This window comes from Cebidichthys violaceus, unplaced genomic scaffold, assembly GCF_023349555.1.
Source record: "Cebidichthys violaceus isolate CVI_PGR_0920_01 unplaced genomic scaffold, fCebVio1.0.p SCAF_1, whole genome shotgun sequence".
NCBI classification, from domain to species: domain Eukaryota; kingdom Metazoa; phylum Chordata; class Actinopteri; order Perciformes; family Stichaeidae; genus Cebidichthys; species Cebidichthys violaceus.
Window position 1 is genome coordinate 24,456,951 of NW_027176262.1, and position 24,159 is coordinate 24,481,109.

Consider the following 24,159-nt stretch of genomic DNA (forward strand, 5'->3'; position numbering starts at 1 on the left):
AATGCTTTTGTTTTGACATGTTTTGTCATACATGTGATGTAAGTGAGCAGTTTGGGCATTTTGCCATCGACCAACATGGACCTTCTGTGTCGCAACCGAAGGTCAGACTCACTCTGGCTCCTGATTGGTCCGGACGCTGTACCACCCGCCCTCCTCCTCTCCAAGTGGCCTCTAACAGGGGCGGCTCTGGCCTCTCGCTGCTCTGAGAGCTCCTCCTACCCGTCACTCAAACCAGCCCCAGCCAATCAAATGCTTTTGTCCTTTTCACGTTACATTCGCCGGGCATACTGTGCTACAATCCAACATGTCGGCTGCGCCTGTGTTCCCCATGTGTGTGCGAGCAAGCCGGGGCCTCCTGCGGCTCAGGAGCGGGGCGGTGGGTGCCTCTTCCCTGGCCGTGGTGGACATAATTCGGACTCTCTCCACGGACAAGCCGCCGACGGGAACGGGCAGTGCGACGGGCGGACTGGCTCAGGCTATCCTCCAGCAGAGACTCCAGCAGCAGCAGCAGAGTCAGGTGGGACGGCTAGCCTGCTTCATGTGCGCTCGATTTGTTTAACATGTCAGCAATGTTGGCGGGGAGAGCGGATGCACTGCCACTCTTGGACGTAAAAACCCCGCCCAGACAAGATGGCCATGTAGCTCAAATCAGAGCCACTTTTCTGACATTTCCAGCCTCAGGTTTAAGCTAAAAGCTGATTTACACCTAAACGTTAAGCTGTCAAACAGAGAGTAGCAGACCGTGTTGATTATACATTGCCTGTCATGTGTCACGATGAATGTCAACTTCATAAATATTACATTTCAGCTCCATCTGCGTGTTTGCTGAATGAATGAACCTAAGATTAGGGAAGCTAACAGGTAGCTAGCTAATGTTAGCATGCGTTTTACTGTAAATGGTGGGTTGGTTGACTTTTTTTTTTGTATCGCCTGGGAGGGACACATTGGGTCAACACGTTTAACGTTACACCGGAGCCCAGTCGGTACATTTCCCAACAAAATAACCAGTAGCATTAGGTGTGCTCTCTGGCTCTGGTTAGCTAAGACGGTTAGCATGTAGTTAGCATCAGTCAAAGCTGTGCCTCATCTCTCTGGCTCATTGCAACGTTTGTGCTGCTGCTTTTATCAGCTCCTCACAGACACGGAACCAAACGTCTGAAGCGAAGCGACGTGTTTTTATCTGTAGCAGCTGTTAGTTACACTGTGTGCCGACAAGTCAAGGTATGTGTGGTTTGAAGGTCAGAACAGACTCTCGTTCAGTTAAACCTTTACCGGAAACGCAGATCTGCAGCACGCGCGCGCACACACACACACACACACACACACACGCACACACGTGTTACTGACGTGTTGCTAAAACAGGGATAACACGGGTGACCCGTGACACAGTTACAATGCCTATGATACAAATATAATGAGAGTAGTAATAGCAGAATAATGATGACTACTAATAATACCAGCAGCAGTCGATAATATAGTATAATGATGATATTAGAAGCGGTAAACGTATGAATGTGAATGTGCTAGTAATAATAATAGTGCTGGGTGTCAGGCAGGGCAGCAGTAGGCACCACCACGGTCCAGGTATCACCACCACGGTCCAGGTATCACCACCATCCAGGTCGGTTAATGATCAGTCTCTCTCTCTCTTTTATTTGACCAGGAGCAGCCTCCTCCTGAGGGGGGCGAGGGCGAGAGGGAGGGAGAACACACGGAGGACAAGAAGCAGAAGGAGAACACGGCCTACGCTAAAAAGATGGTGCTACGGCTCGCCGGGCTCATGGGAGTCGGCGGAGCGGTCGGCATGGTCTACCTGTTTGGTGAGTCGACAGAAAGTTTACCAGATAATCTATTGATGTAAATATTTGCAATATACCGTTGATTTCCTCAATTAGTGGAGCAATAATCGTGAGAATAAAAGCCTCAGAGCTCTGAGGGACACCTTCAGATGTTTTATATCACAATAACCACACAATGGTTTGGGTGTTAACAATTCATTCTCTGTCAATAGATGAGTGAATTCTTCCAAACTCTAGGCATCTAAAGACGTCAGCTTGGGCTCTCGCTAGCGGTCATGAGTGTCTTTGCTCATTCTGACACTTTAAATGCCAAACAATCGATTATATGATTGAGAGAAAATCAAATCTTGCAGCCGTACTTGCCAGAAAATAAGCGATATGGTATTCTGTCTGAGCTCAGTCGATCAGACCTCACCCATCAGTGACGGGATCCACGATGTTGTAAACAATGGCTGTGATTGGTTTATCGCTTCCTGTTTAGAGGGACAGCCCACAGAGGGGCGGAGCTAGCAGCTGTCAGTCAGAGGCGAGCGGCTTGTCTTCAGAGAAGAGTCAGCCGGAGAACAATAAAGAGCAGGAAATACAGAAGTGAAGTTTAACTCGTCAGTGTGTCTGATGTGACCGAGGGTTAGACGGGATCTTCCTGTGAGACAGCGCAGCAGCAGCAGCTCCTTTTTTCGAGTGGGCCAGCAGTTTATCCTGCAGGGCTCCTCCTGCTCCTCCGGCTCTTCAGTGACCCTGAAGTTTCCTTTTTTTATTCTGACACAAAGCCACGTTTGGATTCTCTCTTCTTTGCCGCTTCTCTGAAGTTTACCGAGGCGTTGTTTGAAATGATGAAGCCCTCTGCACCGTCACGATTCACGGCCACCTGCAGAGCAGTGCTGAAATGATGGAGCTGGAATTACATCTTTGTTTTGATCTTTTCAGAAACTACTTCTTTTAAACTATTACTTTCTCATCTCATCGGTATGGAATATTTCTGTTGCACAAGTGGAATACTGGATTGGAATATGCTCTCTTTATGATTTGGATGGATATGGATTAGCCCTTTAAGATGTTCTGCAGACTCTGGATTATACGCTGAATATAACGTCTGCGTCTTTCTGTGTGGTTTCCGTGCCGATAGGTTTGTGAAATACTACTAATGCTTTGTTTTACTGTTGACCTGCAGACAGTAGTTACAGGTGTTATGGTCGCTAAAGGATTGAATCTCTCCTCTCTGATCTTCTTTCATGAAATGCTTCAAGTATTTGGGTGTTTGCGTGTCTGTCCTTCTCTTGTGACTGTGTGTTGCTCTTGTCTTCACGGCGTTTCAAACCACTTGATTCATTCATTGTCAGTTAACAGATCGACGGAAGTTCTGGACATTGTTCAGATGTAACGTTTTTGTCTGAACAGCGGTCCAAAGACGAGACGGCGGTGGTGTAAACGCAGCGCGTCCTCACATCATGATGAGTAGATTACCGACTGCTGTGACGTCTGTATCGATCAGTTTTCTCTTCATCGACTCGTCGTCTTTCACAAGGCCTGGTATCGCTTGACACGTTTCAGCACTAGTGCCGATACAAACCCAGAGATCCAGTGGTGCTCGTGATGCTGTCATCTATAAAGGGAACGCTCGGGTGTCTTATTTTGCGAGAAGTTTGTCGTCAGAAATTGGCAAAATCTTGATTTAACCAGGAGCTATGAGATGAAATCATAACCCTTCAAGACCCCTGAGATCTCTACAAAGTCAGTGACAAGACTATAGAGCCACATGACTGATCATTCTACAGACACATGTTGACCTTTGAACCTGTGTGAGAAACCCTGAAGATCACTTTAAAAAGGATCACAGTGTTGTTGATGATGAACTGTTGTTTCTTTCTTCTTAGGCACCAATTCAGTGGATGAACAAGGAAACATGGTGAGTTTTTACCGTCACACACACACACACACACACACACACACACACACACACACACACACACACACACACACACACACACATTTCCTCCGAGTGTGATTGTGCACACATCGCCAACAGTGCCTGTGAGTGCCTGTGTTTTAAGGTGATGGGGATTTCAAAGCTTGTGTCCATTCAGTGAACACACACTCGCCCATCTGTTCAGGTTCAAACGGGACCTTCTCATGCGTCCCGCGTTGAGCCGGAGCTGATGCGGCGGCGGCTCATGTCGGCACGCTTTCGGCACGCCGCTGTGACTTTCTCTCCGTTGCCCCCCCCCCCCCCCTTTTTTTTTTTTTTTTTTTTTTTTTTTTTTTAGATGTGCGCTGGTGTTTTGCGCACCTCTTTAGGTAGGAGATCCTCTTCCTGTTGTATAGGGCGCCGTAAAGGACACACTTCACAGGCGGCCGTGACGTGTGGACGGGACGATTGGGAGTGTGGGAAAGCAAGGAGCACACTTCTCTCACCACAGGGTCACTGTTGGTTCACACTCGACGGGGAGCTGACACATTCTTTCATCTTTGTGCTTGTTGACGGACAAAGTTGCTTCAGAAGGTGGACCTTTTATGTTGAAAATATCAGTAAGATGTGTTCATTTATTATGCACCAGTTTAATACGTATGAAGGATTCCTGTATTGATGAAGCCAGACTGGAGGTGTTCTCTGAGCAGCTCTCAGATCTGCTGCTGGAGGTGTTGGCCTGGGAAGACGGGCCACTTCAAAGGGCACACTTCTCTCACATTAGGGTCCTTTTGTTGGTGCCGAGGAGCCTCGGCGGCGCAGGAAGGCTTCCCGCCGAGCGCTCTTTGTCACGGAGACTTTGAAGCCGTCGCCAGAAAGAAGTGAATTTTATTTTCTTGACTCGAACCTCCTGCAGCTCAATAGTCTGAAGATAACACACTCCACCGAGATGAGTGCTGTGCTTTTAGTTGGCTCCAGATGTCTCTGGGAAATCCACCCTGAACACAAAGAACCAGATTTTGACATTTGATAGCCAGCTGGACAAACCGTCATTATATTTACACGTCCAAATGTATTACCTTTAACAAAAGTTAATTTTCTTTGTTCTAAAAAGCAGAACAAAGAGTCACCAAAGCAATCTGACCTGACTTTTATTCTGTGTTGGTCCGCTTCTTTGTGACCCTGGCTGTGACGAGGTGTGGATGTGGGAAAGATGGACGCTCCTTTTGTCTCCGCTCCGTTCACTTCCTTACAGCCGGGGGAGGATGGCTGCCTTCTTCAAAGAGCACACTTATCTCACCTGGACTTCCTGTCAGCAGCAGCGTCCAGCTCAGACGACACACTTCTGTGTGCCGGCCGTCCCGTGCACACTTATCTCACCTCCTCTGAGACTCTGTCTCGTCTCGGCTAAATGGGACGGGGGACATGTGGCGTCGCCGGCGTGTGCCGGTGCTGTGTGGGAACCCGAGTTTACTTCAAAGAAAGCCCTCCACGGGACACTAGGCCAGGGTCAGTGCCGTGGGAGTGGGTGGTCTGGGTCTGAACGTTGTTCAGCGTCTGCTTTGGTAATAAAGTTTATTTTCACGGGGACAAGACCTTGTAGGTTACCACACGTCCAGAGAGACAGTGACTTCATTCTCAGCTTACTGCACTACGCCTTTAGATCGCTAATATGCTATGCTAATGCTCTGAATGTCATGCAGAGAGCCTCTAATTGAAAAATAATCATGCCATAAATCAGAATGAAAGGAAACGCAAGCAGATTTAGGCTCTACGTTCTATACGTGTTGAACATATTACATGTTTACAGTCTCTGCTTAAGTCCTGTCCTCCCTGTGCAAACGGCCTCTACTTCAGTCAACGTGTCGTCACGGGACTCTCCGTCTAAGTCGAGTCAGTCATGGCTTCCCAGTTGAGCTGAGTGCAGAATTCAATGTTTTGTACTGGATGAAAACAGCTTATTTTTAAATCAGACATGAAGGGATCTTGATAAAATATCGCTATTTTTAGCTTTGATTTGATCGTTTATTCTGACGGAACACATTCCTTCAGGGACCGTGGGAAAGTTTAAAATCCAACCATATGTTCTGTTTTTACACACAGAGTGGTTACTTTGACTGAGTGGGTATTACACATGAGGACTTTGTCACTTTCTCATCACTGGACAGACAGATTGAGGCATTTCAAGACGTTTTCTTTAGACAAATCAGTTCATCAAAAACACAAATCAGCAAGAGATGAATCCTGAAAGTAACCTCACGTTTTAGCTTCATATACAGGGAGAGTGTCTTCCCGCTCAAACCTTTATTACCTAGAGGTCAGAGGTCACGGTCAGCTGCACAACTGTTAGTCCATTCTGGAGGATGTGTGAACCAGGACCCGTCTCTCGTCCATGCTGTATTGTAACGATCTTGAATTCCCCGCCTCACACACTATAAACCTCCTCTGGCTGTATCCTGTCTAACCAACAGGCAGACTGGATCGCTTCAAAGCCAAGGAGGGAACCCCCCCCCCCCCCCCACAATGTGCACATGTCCCAGCTGTCAGAGGGGACACTATGGGAAGTTCTTCAAAAGACACACACTTCTCATCAGCTTTACATCTTGTTGTGTTCGGACAGGGAAGTGGGACAAACTTCTTTCATCTTGAGGCAGCGTCTCGGGCTCAGTACAGCCGTGACGCCATCATGAGACCACATTACATCTATTTAATCCACTCTTTCATCAGACGCTCTACCACTTCTGTTTCCAGAAGCCTTCCTTCTTTCATAGGAATTGGAGCGATTACTGATTTATGAAAGGCACTGATATGTTGTTACAAACGGTTACAAATATCCACAAGAGTAAACTTTGTCTTCTTCTTCTTCTACTCGCTACCCGATCACTGCATCCTGCCCGATCGCTACTGCACATGTGCAGCTCTCAACAGAATGAGTCACTCGGTAACTACTTTCATCAGCAGCAGATGCAGTGAGCCTTTTCTCTTCTTAATGATGGCGCTGCTAGTGGCTGTGGAGCGAGCGTGGCTTTGTGGTGAAGCAGGTCGTCCTTCAGTCAGATCAGCGGTTCGATCCCCGGCTCCACTAGTCTGTGTCCTTGGGCAACACACTTCACTACAACATTACACCTGTAGGCTGTGCCTGTGGTGTGTGCGCAATGTCAACAATAGTTAACGCTGGAAAATCCCACCAGTTTTTAACGCAACATATACCGGTAAGTCCAGGTATCAGAATTAGTATCGATCAGGACAAAATGCTATAGGAACATCTCTAGATAATTAAATTGATCTGCACGATTTAATAAGATCTTACTATAGTGATACATTTCAGGATGTATATTTATAATATTGTGACATGTTGGTTGTATAATAGATAGTTTATTGTAGGTTCTTTTAGCTTCTTCTACTACGTTAGTTTAGTCGTGTTATTTAACTCTTTCAGAGTGCAAACTTTTGTCAGCTAGACTGTAGACCAGTGGTATTCAGTTAAGATTCAACGAGGTCCATCTAGAGAGAACTTCCTCATGCAAAGGTCCAGAACGTCACTGTGACGTCACAGTAACGACGTTAACGTCACAGTCACAGTAACTGTAACGTCACTGTAACGTCACTGTAACGTCACAGTCACTGTAGCGTCACAGAAAGTTCAGCTGAATAATACCTCAACAATATTTATTGTCCGTTTTTAAATTGAACTGGATGAATTATAAATATATGCTCTAATAATGAATACATTTTCAAGGGCTGGATTAAAAATGATAATACATAAAGGAACTCTTTTGAATACATTTTTTTCAGTTCATTTCGTGGTATTTAGGGATGTCAACCAAAAAAGCCCCATTATTATATTGTCGTCATCTTCTAAAGAGAGAAATGTGTGAGCAGGGACTTGATCAGTTGTGAAAGATATCTTATTTTAATATAGTTTTCAGTGAGCGGTATTTTATTTCACAGACTGTCTGGTGGTGATTAATGTATCTCCACATTCATTCAACGCTTGCTGTTGTCAGTAGTTTTGTGTTATTCGTCCCGCTCCCCTCCTGCTCCTCTGCAGTCGTCCCGAGGTGTCGATGAGGTCTTTAACGGCGTACTTCTCACCTCGGTCCACATGGCAGCCGAGCTCCACTTCACCCTCGAGTGTGAGCATCTGGTTCTCTGCTAACGACTGCTGTTCACGAGAGGATGTTCAAACCGTGCTCCCGCAGCCTCATCCTGTTCCGTTTTTTGATACGTTTACCTTTTTAAAGTAAATGAGTCGGTGTCATGTGTTCTTACAGTGTTTTTCTTTATGAGCTACTTATCCATACCTACACTAGGAGGCAGTTATCAGACCAGCACAGGAACAAAGCAATGCACTGCTGTGGACGCCTCAAAACGTCTATTTACCTCCCAGAACACTGAGCTCATACGTACCTCATTCAACCCCGCTTCTAAACATGCAGCCTGTCCCTTTAAGAGCCGTCTGCGCACAGGTTTCACTGGATCGTTGCTTGTGTCAGCATTTGAACCTCAGAGGGTGATTGTGTTCGTGTTTTTATTGAAGTTTAGTCACCGAGCACAAATTACAAATAGTTACCAAAGAAAGCCCTTTCAGCACATCCTCCTTTTATAAAGGAGAGCCCAGCAGCTGACATGATGGAGAGCCAATGTGCTACCAAGGTGTCAACATTTCTGAAAGCTCCTTCTCCTTCGGCCATCGTGTTTTCTCTGAAGCGGGTGATGGTGACCGTCTAGTGTGTGGTTGTGACCGGTCTTAGCCTCCAGAGACATAATGGACCGTCACATCGAGTGGGTCAGTCTGTGTTCTATATAGATGCACATCTGTGTCACGGCCACCAGGTGGAGCCGTTCACCCTGGCTGTGAGCGCTGCCTCCTTCTCACCTTCCCACATCAACTGCTCCTCTGACCCTTCCTCCTCCTCCTCCTCTACCTTGCTCCTTCTGTTTCTTCTTCTTCTTCTTTTCCTCTGGTTGTTTTCTACTTTGTGTGTGTTTACCCATCAGTGTGACCGATTCGTAGTTTTGTCGTCACATCACACGTGTGAATGATCCGATGTGACGCCAACATGTTTACGGACTGATTGCCGCTGTACTGACTTCTCTCTCCTTTTGTGCCTCCCTGACAGATTCCAGACGAGTTTGACAGAGGTGAGTGTGAACACTTTGACATGAACCTTTATTTATTGATTCATAACGTCGCTTCACAACAACTGAGTGAGTCTGATCGTGTGGCTGTGTTCCTGTCTGAGGTCTCACGTCGTCTCTAAGGGTCCACTATAGGCTTCCTCTGTGGTCACATGGTCCTTATCGTCTCATTTGACTTCATTTCTGAGCTCTGTGTCAGGCTTTTAGTCTGTAACTTGCTCTCTGCCCGTGTTGGACGGGAAGATCTTGGAAAATGTTTTTTCTGTCTCACGTGATGTTCGTTTTCAGGCGTGCTAGTCTGGACGGAGATGTTTTTGTTTTAAACGGAGACTTGTGAATGCTGATGAACTCACCGTACTTATGGGGGGAAAATGCACCTCCTTACAACATAAATCTATACATTTTGGGTTGGAGATGAATGTAAGTCGATGTAATGTCCCCCAAGAAAATAGTCTGCACTGAAACGAGGCTATTGTGTTTAGAGTTTATGTCCATTAAAGATTAAATAAAGCAGGATGAAGGATGAAGATGACTACATCTGACTTTAAGTCGAGTACATTTCCATTCATCACAAACCACACGTTTGCCTCAAGGGGCTTTACAGTCTGTGCAGCACAGGACGACCTCGTTGTAGATCTTCTAGTAGGAAGGTAACGTGAGGAGGAGCGTCTCAGCTGAACACACTACATACCTGCTGTCTGTACAGATGTGTAAAACCTCCATAGACGTTTGATCTCAGGACGAAGTCTTTGACATGGCTCAGAAAAACATGAAGTCTTTTTAAATGTTTTTGACGTACAACATCAGCACCAAATCAATGTTTAGATGGACGCTGAATGACGAGCGCGATCGTCATGAGACGATGAATTCTGATGACCTTAAACTAAAGGCTTCCGATCGATCCGCTGCCCGTCTGAACGGGTTGTGATGACCCGCTGCTGCTAATCATCACCTCATCAATAACTCTCCCTCCCAGAGGTCCAGCCTGCGTCTCCTGCCCCCCCCCCCCCCCCCCGAATCCATCATGAACCGCTCCCCGAGGTCCACTTTGTCCTCCTGAACACGAACCTCCCGCTGCGTCTGTAACTTTATTAGTCCGTCTCTATGCATCCGTCCATCTGTTTCCATCTCTGTCCGTGTTTCTGCTGCCTCCAGGTCCTCGTAAAGCTAAGTGAGGCTCAAAGGAACACTGCAGGAGGAGTGGATGAGGTCCGGACAGACAGACAGACAGACAGGGGAGGACAGGATGATGTGTAGATAAATGGATGCACAGGAGGATGGATGGATTGGTTTTGTGAACAGAAGGAGGGATGTGCCCTCCGGGAGCACCGAGGTATTGATGAAGGGATTATCTGTATCAGCAGGCGATCAGAATTCCTTTGACTGCAGAGTTCTGTCCCGGCGGATCGATCGCGTTTAAACTCCACAGCTGTTGTGCACACACACACACACACACACACACACACACACACACACACACACACACACAGTGTGGATGGTTTAAGGCCGCGGTATCCTCAGTATTTATTTAAAGTTTCCTCCCACACAGTAGTATTCTGACCCGGTCTGACCTACCCTGCTGCCCCAAATACTCACTGGAGCACCAAATGTGGATTAATCCCCCGCTGAAGACAACTGCACTAGTCCCTCCTGTTTGTTACAGTGACCGGCTGGTTCAGGAACATACTGATGAAACTCTGCATTAGTGTTGAGAGACGGACTAACGCGTTGTTGGTTTTGGTCTTTTCTAGAGCTGAAGCCATCGGGTCAGAACATGCTTTACAACACAAAGGCTTGTAGACACACAATCACGCTCTCGTGACGGCGTATGAGATCAGTGCTGTTGATAATCAGTCATCGGCTAGAGAAACGCTCGGTGCTGTGATTATGACGCTACGCTGGCGATGGATGCGACTGGGCGTGTCTTAGTCCATTTGGCCCTCAGGGACCAGGGCCAAATGTTCCCTGATGAGCTTAGGGACCAGGGTAGAAGTTCATGCTCCCTCAGGGATCTCCCTCATGTTCTCCTCCTCCTCCTCCTCCATCCCTCTCAGTCCTCTCCTTCTTTTCATCTTCACCTGTGGTCTCTCTTCTCCTCCATCCGGTCCTCCTCTCTCATATTCTTCCTCCAACATCCCATCCTCCATGGCCTCCTTCTCCCTCTGCCATTCTTTGCTTTCTTCTTCCCCCTCCTCTCCCTGCTCCTTCCATCCCTCTCAGTCCTCTCTTCCTTTTCATCTTCACCTATTCACTTTCTACTCCTCTATCCGGTCGTCCCCCTTTCTCTACCTCCAGAATCCTCTGCGCCATCCTGTCCTCCCCCTCTGCTATCCCTTGCTCTCCTCCTCCTCAGCTCCTCTGGGAGCAGCAGACGGTGGGCAGAGGGATGGATGATGGAGGGATTGATGAATGAATGATGGGTCTAGTGGGAGATGTTTGACTACAGACTCTGTTTGCGTGCCAAGTGGCGGCATTCCATGTGCAAAGGAGCGTCGGATACCATAGCAACCAGGAAAGATAATAATAACAACACACACACACACACACACACACACACACACACACAGCACTCCCCTTGGATTTCATGACATGCATGCAGACCCTTGATCCTCACAGGCCAACAATTATCTACTCTGTGTGCGTTCTTTGCGATGGCGTCTGATAAGTGTGTGTGTGTGTGTGTGTGTGTGTGTGTGTGTGTGTGTGTGTGTGTGTGTGTGTGTGTGAGATCCTGAACTGTTAAAGAGTGTCTCTGCATGTGTTCGTGTTTATCATAATGTCATAAATGTGGAGCTTAAAACCTGCTCGCTGCTGCTGCTCTAACATGAACACACTCTTTCCTTCCCTAGAGGCCTCTCTCACACACACACGCACACACACACACACACACACACACACACACACACGCATACATTAAAGAGGCCAGGCCACGCTGCCGCTTGTCACCGCAGAGAAAACAAACGATTGGCGATTGGGGGGGGGGGGTTGTGAAGCAGATGCTGAGCCTGACCACAGCTTTTGTTTGGGACGGAGGCCCCTCCATCCGTCTCTCCACACCTCCATCTTCACCTCTTCATTTCATCCCTCTCTTCTTCTCTTTTCTTTCTCCTCATGTTTTCCCTCTTTTTCTCTCCTTTCTTCCTCGTTTGCATTCATACCTTTTCATCTTTCCTTCTGTCCTTTTTATTCCCTCTCTTTCTGTCAATCTTCCATTTTCTCCTTCCTCTCCTTGTTATTCCTCCTTCTCTCCTTCCTGTCCTTGTTGTTGCTCCTTCTCTCCTTGCATATTTCATTTTAGCACTTACTCCTGTTATAGTTCCTCTCTTTTCAATCTTCTATTTTCTTTTCATCTCCCTCCTTTCCTCCCTCCTCCGCTGGTCCCTCCTATCCTTCCTTTTCTTTCTCCTCCCTTTTCTTCCTATTCTCCTTTTTGCCTCCTCCTTACTCTGTATCCTTCCTCTCCTTGTCTTCTTTCATCTCTCCTTTCATCCTGCGTTCTCTGTTCGTTTCCTACTTTGTTGTACCACCTCTCCCTCTTTCGTCTCCTTTCCTTCACCTCCTCCCCTCTATGCTGCGTTCATAACGGCCTCTTTCTGTTAATCCTTCCAACTCTTTCTTCTCTTCTCTTCTCTTCTCTCATTCTGATCAACTCCTCCCTCCTTCATTCTCCCTCTCTCCCTCCCTCCTTAAACTTGTTTGTATTCTCTCTCTCTCTTTTTTCCACCCTGCAACACATGCACATAGATTTCTTCACTTTCAAAATATGTGGCACTCCTTCCAAACAACAACTTTGAAGGTTTTATTATATTTTAGGAATCTTTTAAATTTGTGTAGACACTTCTTCACCATCTGCTTCTACTTCACGAAGCAATTTTATTTGTTTCCCCCGAAAACTGTAAGTTGCTTATTCAAACTCCCTCTGTGTGAAAGCCGTCGCTCTTTGATTCTCTGACTGTTTACCAGCGATGTTTCAGATCACAGGGATACGTTTCTTCTGTCGAACTCCACCTGTAAGCTGACGACAACGTCGCCAAACAATTGTCAAACTCGGGAGAAAGCAAAATAAGTCGAGCACCGTTTAGTCTGATGGTTCTTCTGGATGTTGTTGTCCGTCTGTCAGAGCTTTCTTAGCTCCGTTCGGGTCGTAGTTTGTGGTTTCGTGGCACAGTCTCTGTCTGGTTCGGTCTCTGTTTCCAGCAGCAGACTCCGGTAAGAGGCTTGCTGATGAACAACACGTCTGTATTACATCCATAGTAGCTAAACCTGCACGATACGCCTTCAGCCGGCCTGAGCGTCGCCCGCAGAGATCAGCTGGAGGCCAGGAGGGACCTTGTTTTGCCCGAGATCGGCCCACCCAGGCCGGCTTTAAGAGGGAAACACAAACAGCTGATCTGACAGCTCGACGGAGCGAGGCCTCTCGCACAAAGAGCCGACGTCGACTATGAAAGGAAGGCCGTTAGAGAGGGAGAGGAGATAAAAGGAGCGAAACAAGAGAGGAGGAGAAAAAGGAGGCGGTGGCCTCTCCTCAAATCTCCCAGAATATGAAACTCAGCAATCACTCATTTTACACCCAAACACTGCAGTTTGTGAAGTAGAGATCTCAAGTTTGAAGCTAATAATAGAGATGGTTTAATGCATCTAGTCCTGAGAGAGAGTCCACAGGTCACTAAGTGACTCTCTGACACAATGGACTGAAACATCAAACATGTTTTCATGCTTTAGACGACATCGAGACAGCAATGACGGAGTGATGTGATGTAATAAGTTAACGAATCGTTCACATTTCAGCCATGAAAGACATGAAGAGCAACGCTAGGACCCTCAAGCTAACCAACAAACAGAAATAAGAACAAAGTCCTCATAGTTCTATGTACAAGCCAGCTTTAACACAAGGTCCACTGTTTACAGGTAATAAACCTGGACAGTGTTTTAAACAACGACCTCATATAGATCTAAAGTCCTCGTACCCTAACGAGACCACAAGAACCACGAGTGATAAATACACAACTTCCTCCCCTCAGCATGACAAACATTCCTCTTCTGTTCATCCCCCCCCCCCCCCCCTCCATTACCATAATAAAAGCCTGCGCCCCGACACGCATCACAGAAGGCCTCCACGCATCCTGACGAGGCCGACGCCGCTGGATCTCCAGGGAGCAGCGTTTAAATAATAGAACCTCGAAGCCTTTGCGATGTTTTACTTTTGGACAGTAGCTCAGGTTATAAAGTATGCATTAAGCAGCCAGCGCCTCGGGAGAGCTTTTATTTAATTTTTACAAGCGGTTATTAAAATGCCGAACATGTATTCATCTGGACGCCCTGTTTGGAAATCAAGTTTTCCTCAGAATGGTGTAGAAGATTGCGGCGCCAGGTCAGTGTTAAGTATGTTAAGTGTGCTTTTTAGTGTTTCATGAAGCTCTGCCCAGAAAGGGTTTATCACCGGACACTCCCAAAGAAAGACGCGGCACCGCCTGCAGCGAAGCGGGCCTTCTGCTCCGGTGTCCTGAAGAAACCGATCCCACACTTCAACCCACACGTGAGAGTTGGAGCATTTCCATTGAAACGTACACGGGTCTAAGTCATAAGGCCTGTGTAGGATCTAGAGGTAATCCCTTTTATCTGAATCACTTTGGTAGGAACTGAGAAATATTCTCAGTATCGGGTCATCAAGGTCTGTCCTGTTTCTAATGTTGTGTTCAAAATGGTTGCTTATTTGTATTTTTTCCTCCGGTGTTCAACGTCCTTTAGTCCTTTTGGGATCCAGGATTTAAATCTATGGTCTATTTTGTTTGGTTTGAACCCCGGATCACAGGCGCACCGTTGCAGTATTTGTAGTTTATATTCTAGTTTATATTCTCCTCTCATCTTGAGTTTTAGATGGAATTTGATCCATGGATTTTGTAAATTGTCTATAAGTTTTCCCTCGTTCTTCTCTCTGTCTTCTCTCGTCTCTGGGAGCTTCAGTACGGCTTCAGAATGAGATGGACTTCTTCGTTCTCACGCGTTGCCGTGTTTTTGCCTTTTCATTTGGCTCCGTCGCGCTGCTTCAGACTTCCCCGTAGTAGAAGTGGATCTCCCTCAGACAGCTGTGCGGTAACTCTAAACGTATCTTCACTTCTACGTTTTCTACTAAATGAATCCACTATAACTTTGAGTTTCTCTACATCCGTCTTCTCTGACCTTTGCTCATCTCCATTTACCTTCCCCATTTAACACACACACACACACACACACACACACACACACACACACACACACACACACACATATATACATACACACAGCCACACGTGTGAACGCGTCAGCGCGTCATCACAGCGGCAGATGGCTTCTGCTTCCTGCTTCGGTACGCTGCTATGCACTCTGGGGCATTGAGTCTCCTGGGACCAGAGTGCGCTAGCTTCAGCGTGTGTTGAGTGAAGAGAGTGTGTGTGTGTGTGTGTGTGTCTTGCTGTTGTAGTCCTATTTGCAGTAATGAGCCCCCTGGGAAGCCACGTCTTCATCATTATTAGCCGCTAGCGCGTTGACGCCCGGAGGTGTCATTAACGGGACTCGGCTAGCTGGTTCATCTCGGCCTCATCGGCACATCTGGTCTCCGCCTCATTGATCGGCGTGGAGGCCGCAGGTCTGCTCGCCGCACTCGATGAATGCGTGTGATCAGCTGAGCCTCTGCGAACAAATCAGCATCTATACTGTCATGCATAAGTCATGTGGATTAACACATTCATAAATAAAGTAACATATCCTCAATGTAACACTTTTTAATCCCTTTGAAACGAGAGAACCAGTGCTGCGTGACGTAAATGTTAAAATGCAACAACAGTCAGGACTTTATTCAGTGGTCGGGTCCAGACAGACTCATCGAGCTGCTCAGATCTTATCAGCTGTTCGTGGCGCTGTCTCCTGAGGGAGTTGTAGTTTTTAAGGCCCATTGAGACTACAGCTGTGCTCTTTCTGATTTACCTCCGTTCGTAGGAAACAACTTGAGTGTTGTTGATGAGCTCGTTTTCGTTTATATTTCTTTATACAAAGCTGAACATGCAGATTGTATCTACATTTTGTAGATGACTTTCCACTTCCTGCACTCTCGTGAATGAATGAATGAAAGTGAATGATGCGCTGTATGGAGAGCTGACCCGTGATGACCAGCGTTCTCGTTCTTTCTCTCAGATCCTCCCGTCGTCCAACAGTTGAAAAGAACCTTCAAGTACTTCCAGGACTACAGACAGGTGAGTCAGACATCCTGACGGTGAATTCACTGTAAATGTGTGAAAATATGACGACATTTTAGAACTGTAATGACAATGTCATGGCATTCTCTCTAGTGTCCACCAGGGGGGGCGACTCCTCTGGTTGTATAGAAGTCTAGTCTAAAATGACTCTACTTCTCTCTTGATTTATTCCCTCAGTGAACACCGTTTTAAGTACGTTTGCACATGCAAGGAGTTTGGCTTGGTGATTGGTGCGTAACAATAACCATAGTGTAAGACACAATGGAGTATTCAAACTAACTCGTTAAGAGCCAGTGTTGAGGTGAAGTAAGGGGACTGTGGTCTAGAGGCTGAGCGACGGCTATCCCCGGTTCCTCCAGGCCACATGACAAAGTGTCCTTGGCCAAGATGCTGATCCCCCGTAATACTCTACTATTGTTGAAATGTTGGTAACCCCCTGCCTCAAAGTGTGACACGCTGTCTCTGTGTGTGTGTGTGTGTGTGTGTGTGTGTGTGTGTGTGTGTGTGTGTGTGTGTGTGTGTGTGTGTGTGTGTGTGTGTGTGTGTGTGTGTGTGTGTGTGTGTGTGTGTGTGTTGATGATGATGTCACGGTCAGATGATCATCGAGCCGACGAGCCCGAAGCTGCTGCCCGACCCCCTGAAGGAGCCGTACTACCAGCCTCCCTACACGCTGGTGCTGGAGCTCACCGACGTCCTGCTGCACCCGGAGTGGTCGGTACGTCCTTTTACTCCACTTTACTCCACTTTACTCCACGGAGGTGCTGAACTGTCGGAACGCAAGATGTCGTAAAAACGTGTTTGTGACCTGGAGGCTTCTCACCTCTTGGTTGAAGCAGGCTGAGGCCGGAGTGCTCTCTCCTACCTTGCTCTGCCGCTGTAGGTTAATGGTTTTATGGGACAGGTGGAGGATACGAAGTGAATGTCGGAGGTGTGTCCCACCACCTGTCGGCTTGTCTTGTTGTCTGCCGAGACACACGCGCACACACACACACACACACACACACACACACACACACACACACACACACACCTACCTGACAGATGTGCAGCAACTGTAACTCGACACCTGCCGCCTGTTAAAACAGACAAACACTCAAGTAGCTTCACCTGCCTCACCTCTTGAACTTTCCTTCCTGTTGCAGAAACACACACATTTCTTTATTATTATTATTATTATTATTATTATTATTATTACAACGACCGGCGACCTTTCAGCCCGGGAGACCGCCGTTGGTTCTCCATGTGAAATGAGAAGTCAGTGTTGATTTATTTAGTAAATAAATCAACGCTGACTTCTCCTAACGAGGTAGTTTCCTGTTTACGTACGCATGTGACGAGCACTAAATGACACGCGTTGCCGGCTTGTGGTAGGAAAATATCATACGAGCCGTTGTGTGACAATACGTTGCCTCATTTCACCCTCCACCCACACACACACACACACACACACACACACACACACACACACACACACACACACACACACTGTATAGCTCTAATCACGGCGTACGTGATCAACCAGTTCTCAGAGCAGAAATGAAAGTAAACCCTTCACATTGTTTGTTCACACACACACACACACACACACACACACACACACACACACACACACACACACACACACACGTGCATGTTTTATTCTGTTATGATGATAATCACATTGTGGTCTAGTTTGTGTGTGTGTGAGGCCACAGCTGCGGTCTGAGGTGAAGAAGGAAGAATGGCTGCTTCCTGCGTTTCCTTGTTTCCTCTGAGTCGCTGATTGTTTCCTTGCTTCAGTTGTCGACAGGCTGGCGGTTTAAGAAACGTCCGGGCATCGACTACCTGTTCCAGCAGCTCGCACCGCTCTACGAGATCGTCATCTTCACCGCAGAGACTGGCATGGTGGGGGGCGCGCACACACACACACACACACACACACACACACACACACACACACACACGTTTGCTTGTTTATCATTAAATAAGCCATCAAAGGTTTCACTTTCATGCTGGTGTGTGTGTGTGTGTGTGTGTGTGTGTGTGTGTGTGTGTGTGTGTGTGTGTGTGTGTGTGTGTGTGTGTGTGTGTGTGTGTGTGTGTGTGTCTCCAGACGGCGTACCCTCTGATCGACAGCATTGATCCTCAGGGTTTCGTTATGTATCGCCTCTTCAGAGATGCAACACACTACATGGAGGGACATCATGTGAAGGTAATCTATATGTGTGTGTGTGTGTATATATATGTATGCATTCGTCTATATATATATACATATTTATATCGGTCAAAGTTTGTGACTCATTTAAAACGGTGAACGGCGTGTTGAGCCATTTGGTAGTAATGAAACGTGATGGAACACCTGTAAACACCAACATGCTGCATTAACCCCCGTCTGTCTCCATGGCTGCCTTCTGCTGCCACCATTGATCCTCCTCCTCCTCCTCCTCCTCTTCCTCCTCCTCACAATAGACCTCCCTTGTCTCCCTCTCAGGCCTCATTAACCCTTCTGCCTCCTCCCTTCTTCCCCCTCTTCCTCTTATCTCACCTCCCTTTCACCCCTGCCCTCCTTCCTTTCCTTCCATCCTCCCTCATCTCCTTTGCTCCCATTTCTTTTACTCCCTCCTTCATGCCCACCCCCCCACACCCCCCCCCCCTCCCCCCTCCTCCAACTGTCATCTCTGGGTTTTTTATTGACGAGCAGTCTGGAGGCTGCAAGAAGCTGCTTAACCTACTTCCCAGGAAGAGGACACACTTATCGTCTCATCTCCATAACGCCAAGACGGGCCGAGTGCAACAGATGCTAAGAGAGAGTTAATGACGCTCCATACGCTGAGGGAGAGTTAGAGATGCCACATATGTCAATGCTTACGGATGTGCACTTTCTGCCATCTACGATTATGATCCAGATTCTGTCAAATCTCCACACGTTCTTCTTCCTGGTGTTTTACATCGCCCACAATGCAACTCTAGTGGTGCAGAGGTTGTAGAGCATTATGCTAGCAGCGGCTAATGTAACCTGGAGCGTCTGTCCTACAGCAGCTAACTGAGCTAACCTCTGCTGTCTGATAGTGTTTCAGAAATAATGATACTAATAATAACGATAAGCTCCATAACTCCTCCTGAGCCTCAGAGTGGTGACCTTCCTCCTGACCATCATGCAGCCATTGTTCGCTGCCCTGCATCTGAGCGTCAGACGTCTTATTGTTTTGTCGGCTGTTGCCGGGCGGGACAGGAAACGCAACACAACAGTTGGATTAACCGTCTTACTTCAAACTTGGTTGTTTATCTTACTACGGCCTGCTGTCAGGAGGTTTAACGTGTCGTCCTCACGTTTACTTCATAAGGCTAACCCTGACAATGACATCATTAATCCCCATGCTTTACATTTATTCATGTCATTACTTATTAAAGGCTCAAAACGCATGCAAATGCAGCCTTTTTAGCTAAAAATGACACCGTGTGTGTGTGTGTGTGTGTGTGTGTGTGTGTGTGTGTGTGTGTGTGTGTGTGTGTGTGTGTGTGTGTGTGTGTGTGTGTGTGTGTGTGTGGTGTGTGTGTGTGTGTGTGTGTAAATGGTTAGGAGGAGGAGAGACTCAGCCACTATCCTGCAGCCAAACTTCTGTTGTGTTTTAAATCCTTTGTCATAAACAAAGTTTGAACAATGAACATAACGTCTCAGCTGGAGTCTTCAGAGCACATCCCATAATAGCTGCTCTTCTGGTAGAGTTGGAAGCTTCCTCGTTACTGGAAGTGATGACAGTGTTGTAACCGTTGACAGTCAACATACCCACACACACACACACACACACACACACACACACACACTATCTAACTGTTGGGTCCTTCGTCATGCTTCAATAAAGTTTGAAGTGCTCACTACTAAAGGGACGTTTTTATTGAAGAGCGCTGTCTGAAGACGAGCAGTCACATTGATCCTCTGGATCTAATAAAGATTATGAAGATTATGAAATGACACCTTGTGAGTGTGTCCTCACATTATGTAATTATGTAATGCCTTTAAGATTGACATGCAGATGAATGAAACAATGAAAACTCCTCCACTGATTTACTAAACACACAAATACAGTGTGTTGTGTGTTTGTGTTTGACCCACAACCTCTGGACTGAAACAATATTTAATGTATCATAAATACTGGTGGGGGGGGGGGTGAACACACTTCAATGTTTGTGTATGTGCAGACACACGAGTTAAGCTTTAACCAACACACACACACACACACACACTGAAGGAAGAAGGATGTCTTTCATTCATTGGTTGTGAGGAGGATGGATGAATGTGTCCACTGGGGTTTATACACACACACACACACACACACACACAGTATTTTGTGGGGGGCTGGGCACCAGATGAGTGTGGTGATGGAGACAACAAGCAACGTCCCTCTCCATCTGTCTCACATACACACACACACACACACTAATAGTCACCAGCTGGAGCTACCAGAGAAAGTGTGTGTGTGTGTGTGCGTGTGTTTTGTGTGTTTTCATTTGGATCATTGAGGTAATAAAGTTGTGTATTTGATGAGGTCTTAAAAAGGTGATCACGGTCCCACCAGCTCGCGTTGCTGTGGCTCATACTGTATGAAGGTGTTTCTCTGAACATCTGGACCCGACCCTCTGCGTCTCTTGTCTGTCTAGGACGTGTCCTGCCTGAACCGGGACACCAGTAAGGTGATCGTGGTGGACTGTAAGAGGGAGGCGTTCAGCCTGCAGCCCTTCAACGGCATGGCTCTGAAGAAGTGGGACGGAAACTCCGAGGACCGGACGCTCTACGACCTCGCCAACTTCCTCAAGAGTAAGACCCCAAGTGTTCAGGCTTCAGCCGTCTCCTCCCGGCTTCCTTTGCTCAATCAGTTCTGCACACGAGTGAAGGAAATGTTTGTGAGTTTTGATTGATGACTATAGGAAAAAGAGTGTTCTGCTGTTTGACCTCCTCCTCCTCCTCCTCCTCCTCCTCCTTCATGGCAGCTATCGCTCTGAGCGGAGTGGACGACGTGCGATCGGTTCTGGAGAACTACGCTTTGGAGGAAGACCCCATCGAGGCCTTCAAACGCAGACAGGCTCAGCTGGCTCAGGTAGGAGGGAGAACCGAGTGCCGCCCGGGTCCACTCGTCTGGATGTTGTTTGATGTTTGATTCCATCGTCTGTCTGTCCGTCAGGAGGAGGAGCAGCGTCTGGCCGAGCTCTCCCAGCAGAAGAAACAGGGACTCTCTCTCGGCTCCATCGCCTCGCGGTTCTGGCGCTCCAAACAGCAGTGAGCCCCGCCCCCCTCTCGCACTTCCACCAATCGCAGCCCGGCTCGCCATCTGCGTCGAGGGGGACGGCCAGAGGATGAAAGGGGGAGGGGAGAGGGAAGAGGGGAGACCTGCGCGCTGCAGCTGAGCGGACACCTACAACCAATCGCGTCTCAGTGGGCGGGTCTGCGTTGCTGGAACATTGGCCGGCCTCTGCACCAATGACAGAGGCACTTCCTGTTCTTCTGGAGGCGGGGCGTCGGCGGCCCCCTCCCTTTGGTCGTCTTGATGTGATGCATATCAAGCTGCTGATTGGTTAAAAAAGGATCCGGGTCAGGATAAACTCTTGTTGTTGGCGGTTTGGTGGTTGATCTGAGATCAGCGCTGCTATCACCACTCCAGCTCTGGTTAGCCCCGCCGCTCACAGGATCTGACCTGAGACCCGTACCACACCTTCAGAATGTGTATTTAATTTTATTTTCTATTCCTCTATGTGTGTGTGTGTGTCTGTGTGTGTGTGTCAGATTGTGCTGACGGGCTGCTGGAGACAAAGATAAAATAATGAATATTGTTTATAAGAAATAAAGATAAACAGTAAATAGTGTTCTTTAGAGTTTATTCAATAATTCAGTATGTAGGACTGGTGGTGGACATGGACGGGAAGTCATCTCTGCTTGTGACCGCAATGAAGACTGAAGCAGCAGCTGAGCTCGAGGTGGAGAACATGAGGGAGAACATGAGGGAGAACATGCTAACTCAACACAGGAGGAGAACCCGGCCCGTCTTGCTGTGAGGCGACAGTTCTGTATTTCTCCTTATCGTCAACAAATTCTATAACAAAAAAAAGACAGAACCTAAGGTCAGTCCGTCGCTCAATGCCGTCCCACTTCCTGCCTGTGGCGCTCACCTCACCTCCGAGCCCATTGGTTCCCCACTGCTGACGGGAATCTGTCTGGGACTACTTTCAGCGGCGGATCAATCCACATTTTGGTGGCCTACTGAGTGTGTGTGTGGCAGCAGGACGGTGTGTGTGTGTGTGGTATGGGGTTAAACTGCAGTGTGTGTGTGTTCATGTCACAAGGACCGTGTCAGCTAAACTAGAAGCCCTCTTTAAAGTTCAATATTTATTCTTCATACATGCTCGTTGTATCATGGAGCAGCTCTTCAGGTGAATCCTCTCCTCGCCTCCTTCAGGAGAGAACACCCGTCCACAGAGAGGAAGTGCTTGCTGAATGATTGTGTGTTGATGTGAACTCACCATTGACGTCCTCAATAAAGGAAACGGCCTATAAAGGAAACGGCCTCATGCTCATTCCGTGTCTTTGCACACAGTTTTTCCTCGATCGTTCTCCTACGTTCACCTCTTTGTGATTGTTCCTTCCTTCTATCGGAGTGTGAAACAGGATTGATTGACAGTCTTCCAACATCTATATAAACCGTTTTATTTGTTTAGCTTGAAGTGAAGTTATTTTCCTTCACTATTTACGACCCATAAAACGGAATTTCCCCTCATTTAGGATTTATTTAAGATCTTGTTTCAAGCCATCCTGTTCCGTATCGGACGTACTAATGCCAAATAACGCTCAATAAATACACACTTCACCTTCTTTCTCTGAGGAAGTGAACACCTGCACTTCTTTTACCGGTTACATTTTAACTGCATGCTTTGTAATGGGTTATGTATTATTTATTGTGTACGGAGCGCACAGGAAGACGAAAGTAAAGAGGGTTTAAAGTCGTTACTTCTCCGAACCTCAGATGTATCAGAAAGCGCTGGTGATGAGGTGTGAAGGGACCTCGTGTCGTCGTTTACTTCTGAAGGAGAACAGAAGTTGAGCTCCAGGCAAACCTCAGGAGTCGCTCACATTCTTGGATTTAAAGCAGAAACCCCGCGGTGCCTCCAAACCTCTCCATCTGTTTCCTCTGCTGGACTCCTGCTTCACCAGCATCCATCTGTGAAGGTGTCGGCTCAGTTTGCACCTCTCTGCAGTGAAAGCCTCCTCCGCCTGCATGGAGAGCAGCCTGACTCCAGAGGCAGCGACAGGAGTCCGTGTCCAGTTTCCTGACCTCCGTTCTGGAGGTTCTGGTTGTGAACCAAACATGAGGTCAGTCTGCAAACCAGTCCAAATAACGTCAAAATGATCAAGGTTAAAATGATTTTAAAATGTCACTTAAGTAGTAAAGTATCACACATTGTATATGATACAACATCTAAATGATCACACACTAAGAAAGTCAACATTTTGACTTTAAACTTTTTCTAAGTTGCTACCTTTGTATGATTGATTTATTGTTTACAAGGTCTTTAATTTTCTGCTTTGTGTCGTTGTAGTTCTGACTTTGGGGAGCTGGATTCAGGACTTTGAGGGTCCTGATTGAGCTGGATTCAGGACTTTGAGGGTCCTGATTGAGCTGGATTCAGGACTTTGAGGGTCCTGATTGGATGCTTTAAAGCAAACAGAGCAGTCATCAGTGACATCCACTGTCAGCGCACATGAAGATCAGTTTGGCTCCTCTGGTGTTTAACTCAGGAGAAAGAGGCCCATGAGGACATCCTCAATACATGAATACATGAATGTCACCACCTCTAACTGCATGAAGTACAAACACAGGTCAAGCTCTTTATTGAAAATGTAATTAGATGATAAAAAAAAGCCTTCCAGTATTATGGAAGTGAATGAGCTGAACCAGCAGCGTTGTGGTTTCTCTCTGTGGACTGATGGAGGATCAGGCTTAAAGGATTCTCACTCCGTGAATCTTCTCCGCTGCTCTTGTTTATCCAAGGTGTCTTGAGAGCCATGCGGGGACGGAAGAGAAGCGGCTCAGGCCGGTTTCCAGCTGTGTTC

At 47.2% G+C, this 24,159-nt stretch overlaps 1 protein-coding gene across 2 annotated transcripts; it reads left to right on the plus strand.

Annotated features, from left to right (window-relative positions):
* The first annotated feature begins 304 nt into the window (after positions 1-304).
* On the plus strand, positions 305-22,595 carry timm50 (translocase of inner mitochondrial membrane 50 homolog (S. cerevisiae)). Of its 2 annotated transcripts, none has more exons than XM_068716583.1 (11): positions 305-517; positions 1,664-1,820; positions 3,674-3,705; positions 8,829-8,850; positions 16,018-16,076; positions 16,675-16,794; positions 17,859-17,963; positions 18,172-18,270; positions 20,718-20,874; positions 21,048-21,154; positions 21,239-22,595. In XM_068716583.1, the coding sequence occupies exons 1-11, from the start codon at positions 305-307 to the stop codon at positions 21,335-21,337; spliced, it is 1,170 nt and encodes a 389-aa protein (XP_068572684.1). In that variant the 3' UTR covers positions 21,338-22,595. The 2 variants fall into 2 exon arrangements, with proteins under 2 accessions (XP_068572684.1, XP_068572691.1); XM_068716590.1 differs by having other exon boundaries at positions 1,670-1,820.
* The last annotated feature ends 1,564 nt before the right edge of the window (positions 22,596-24,159 follow it).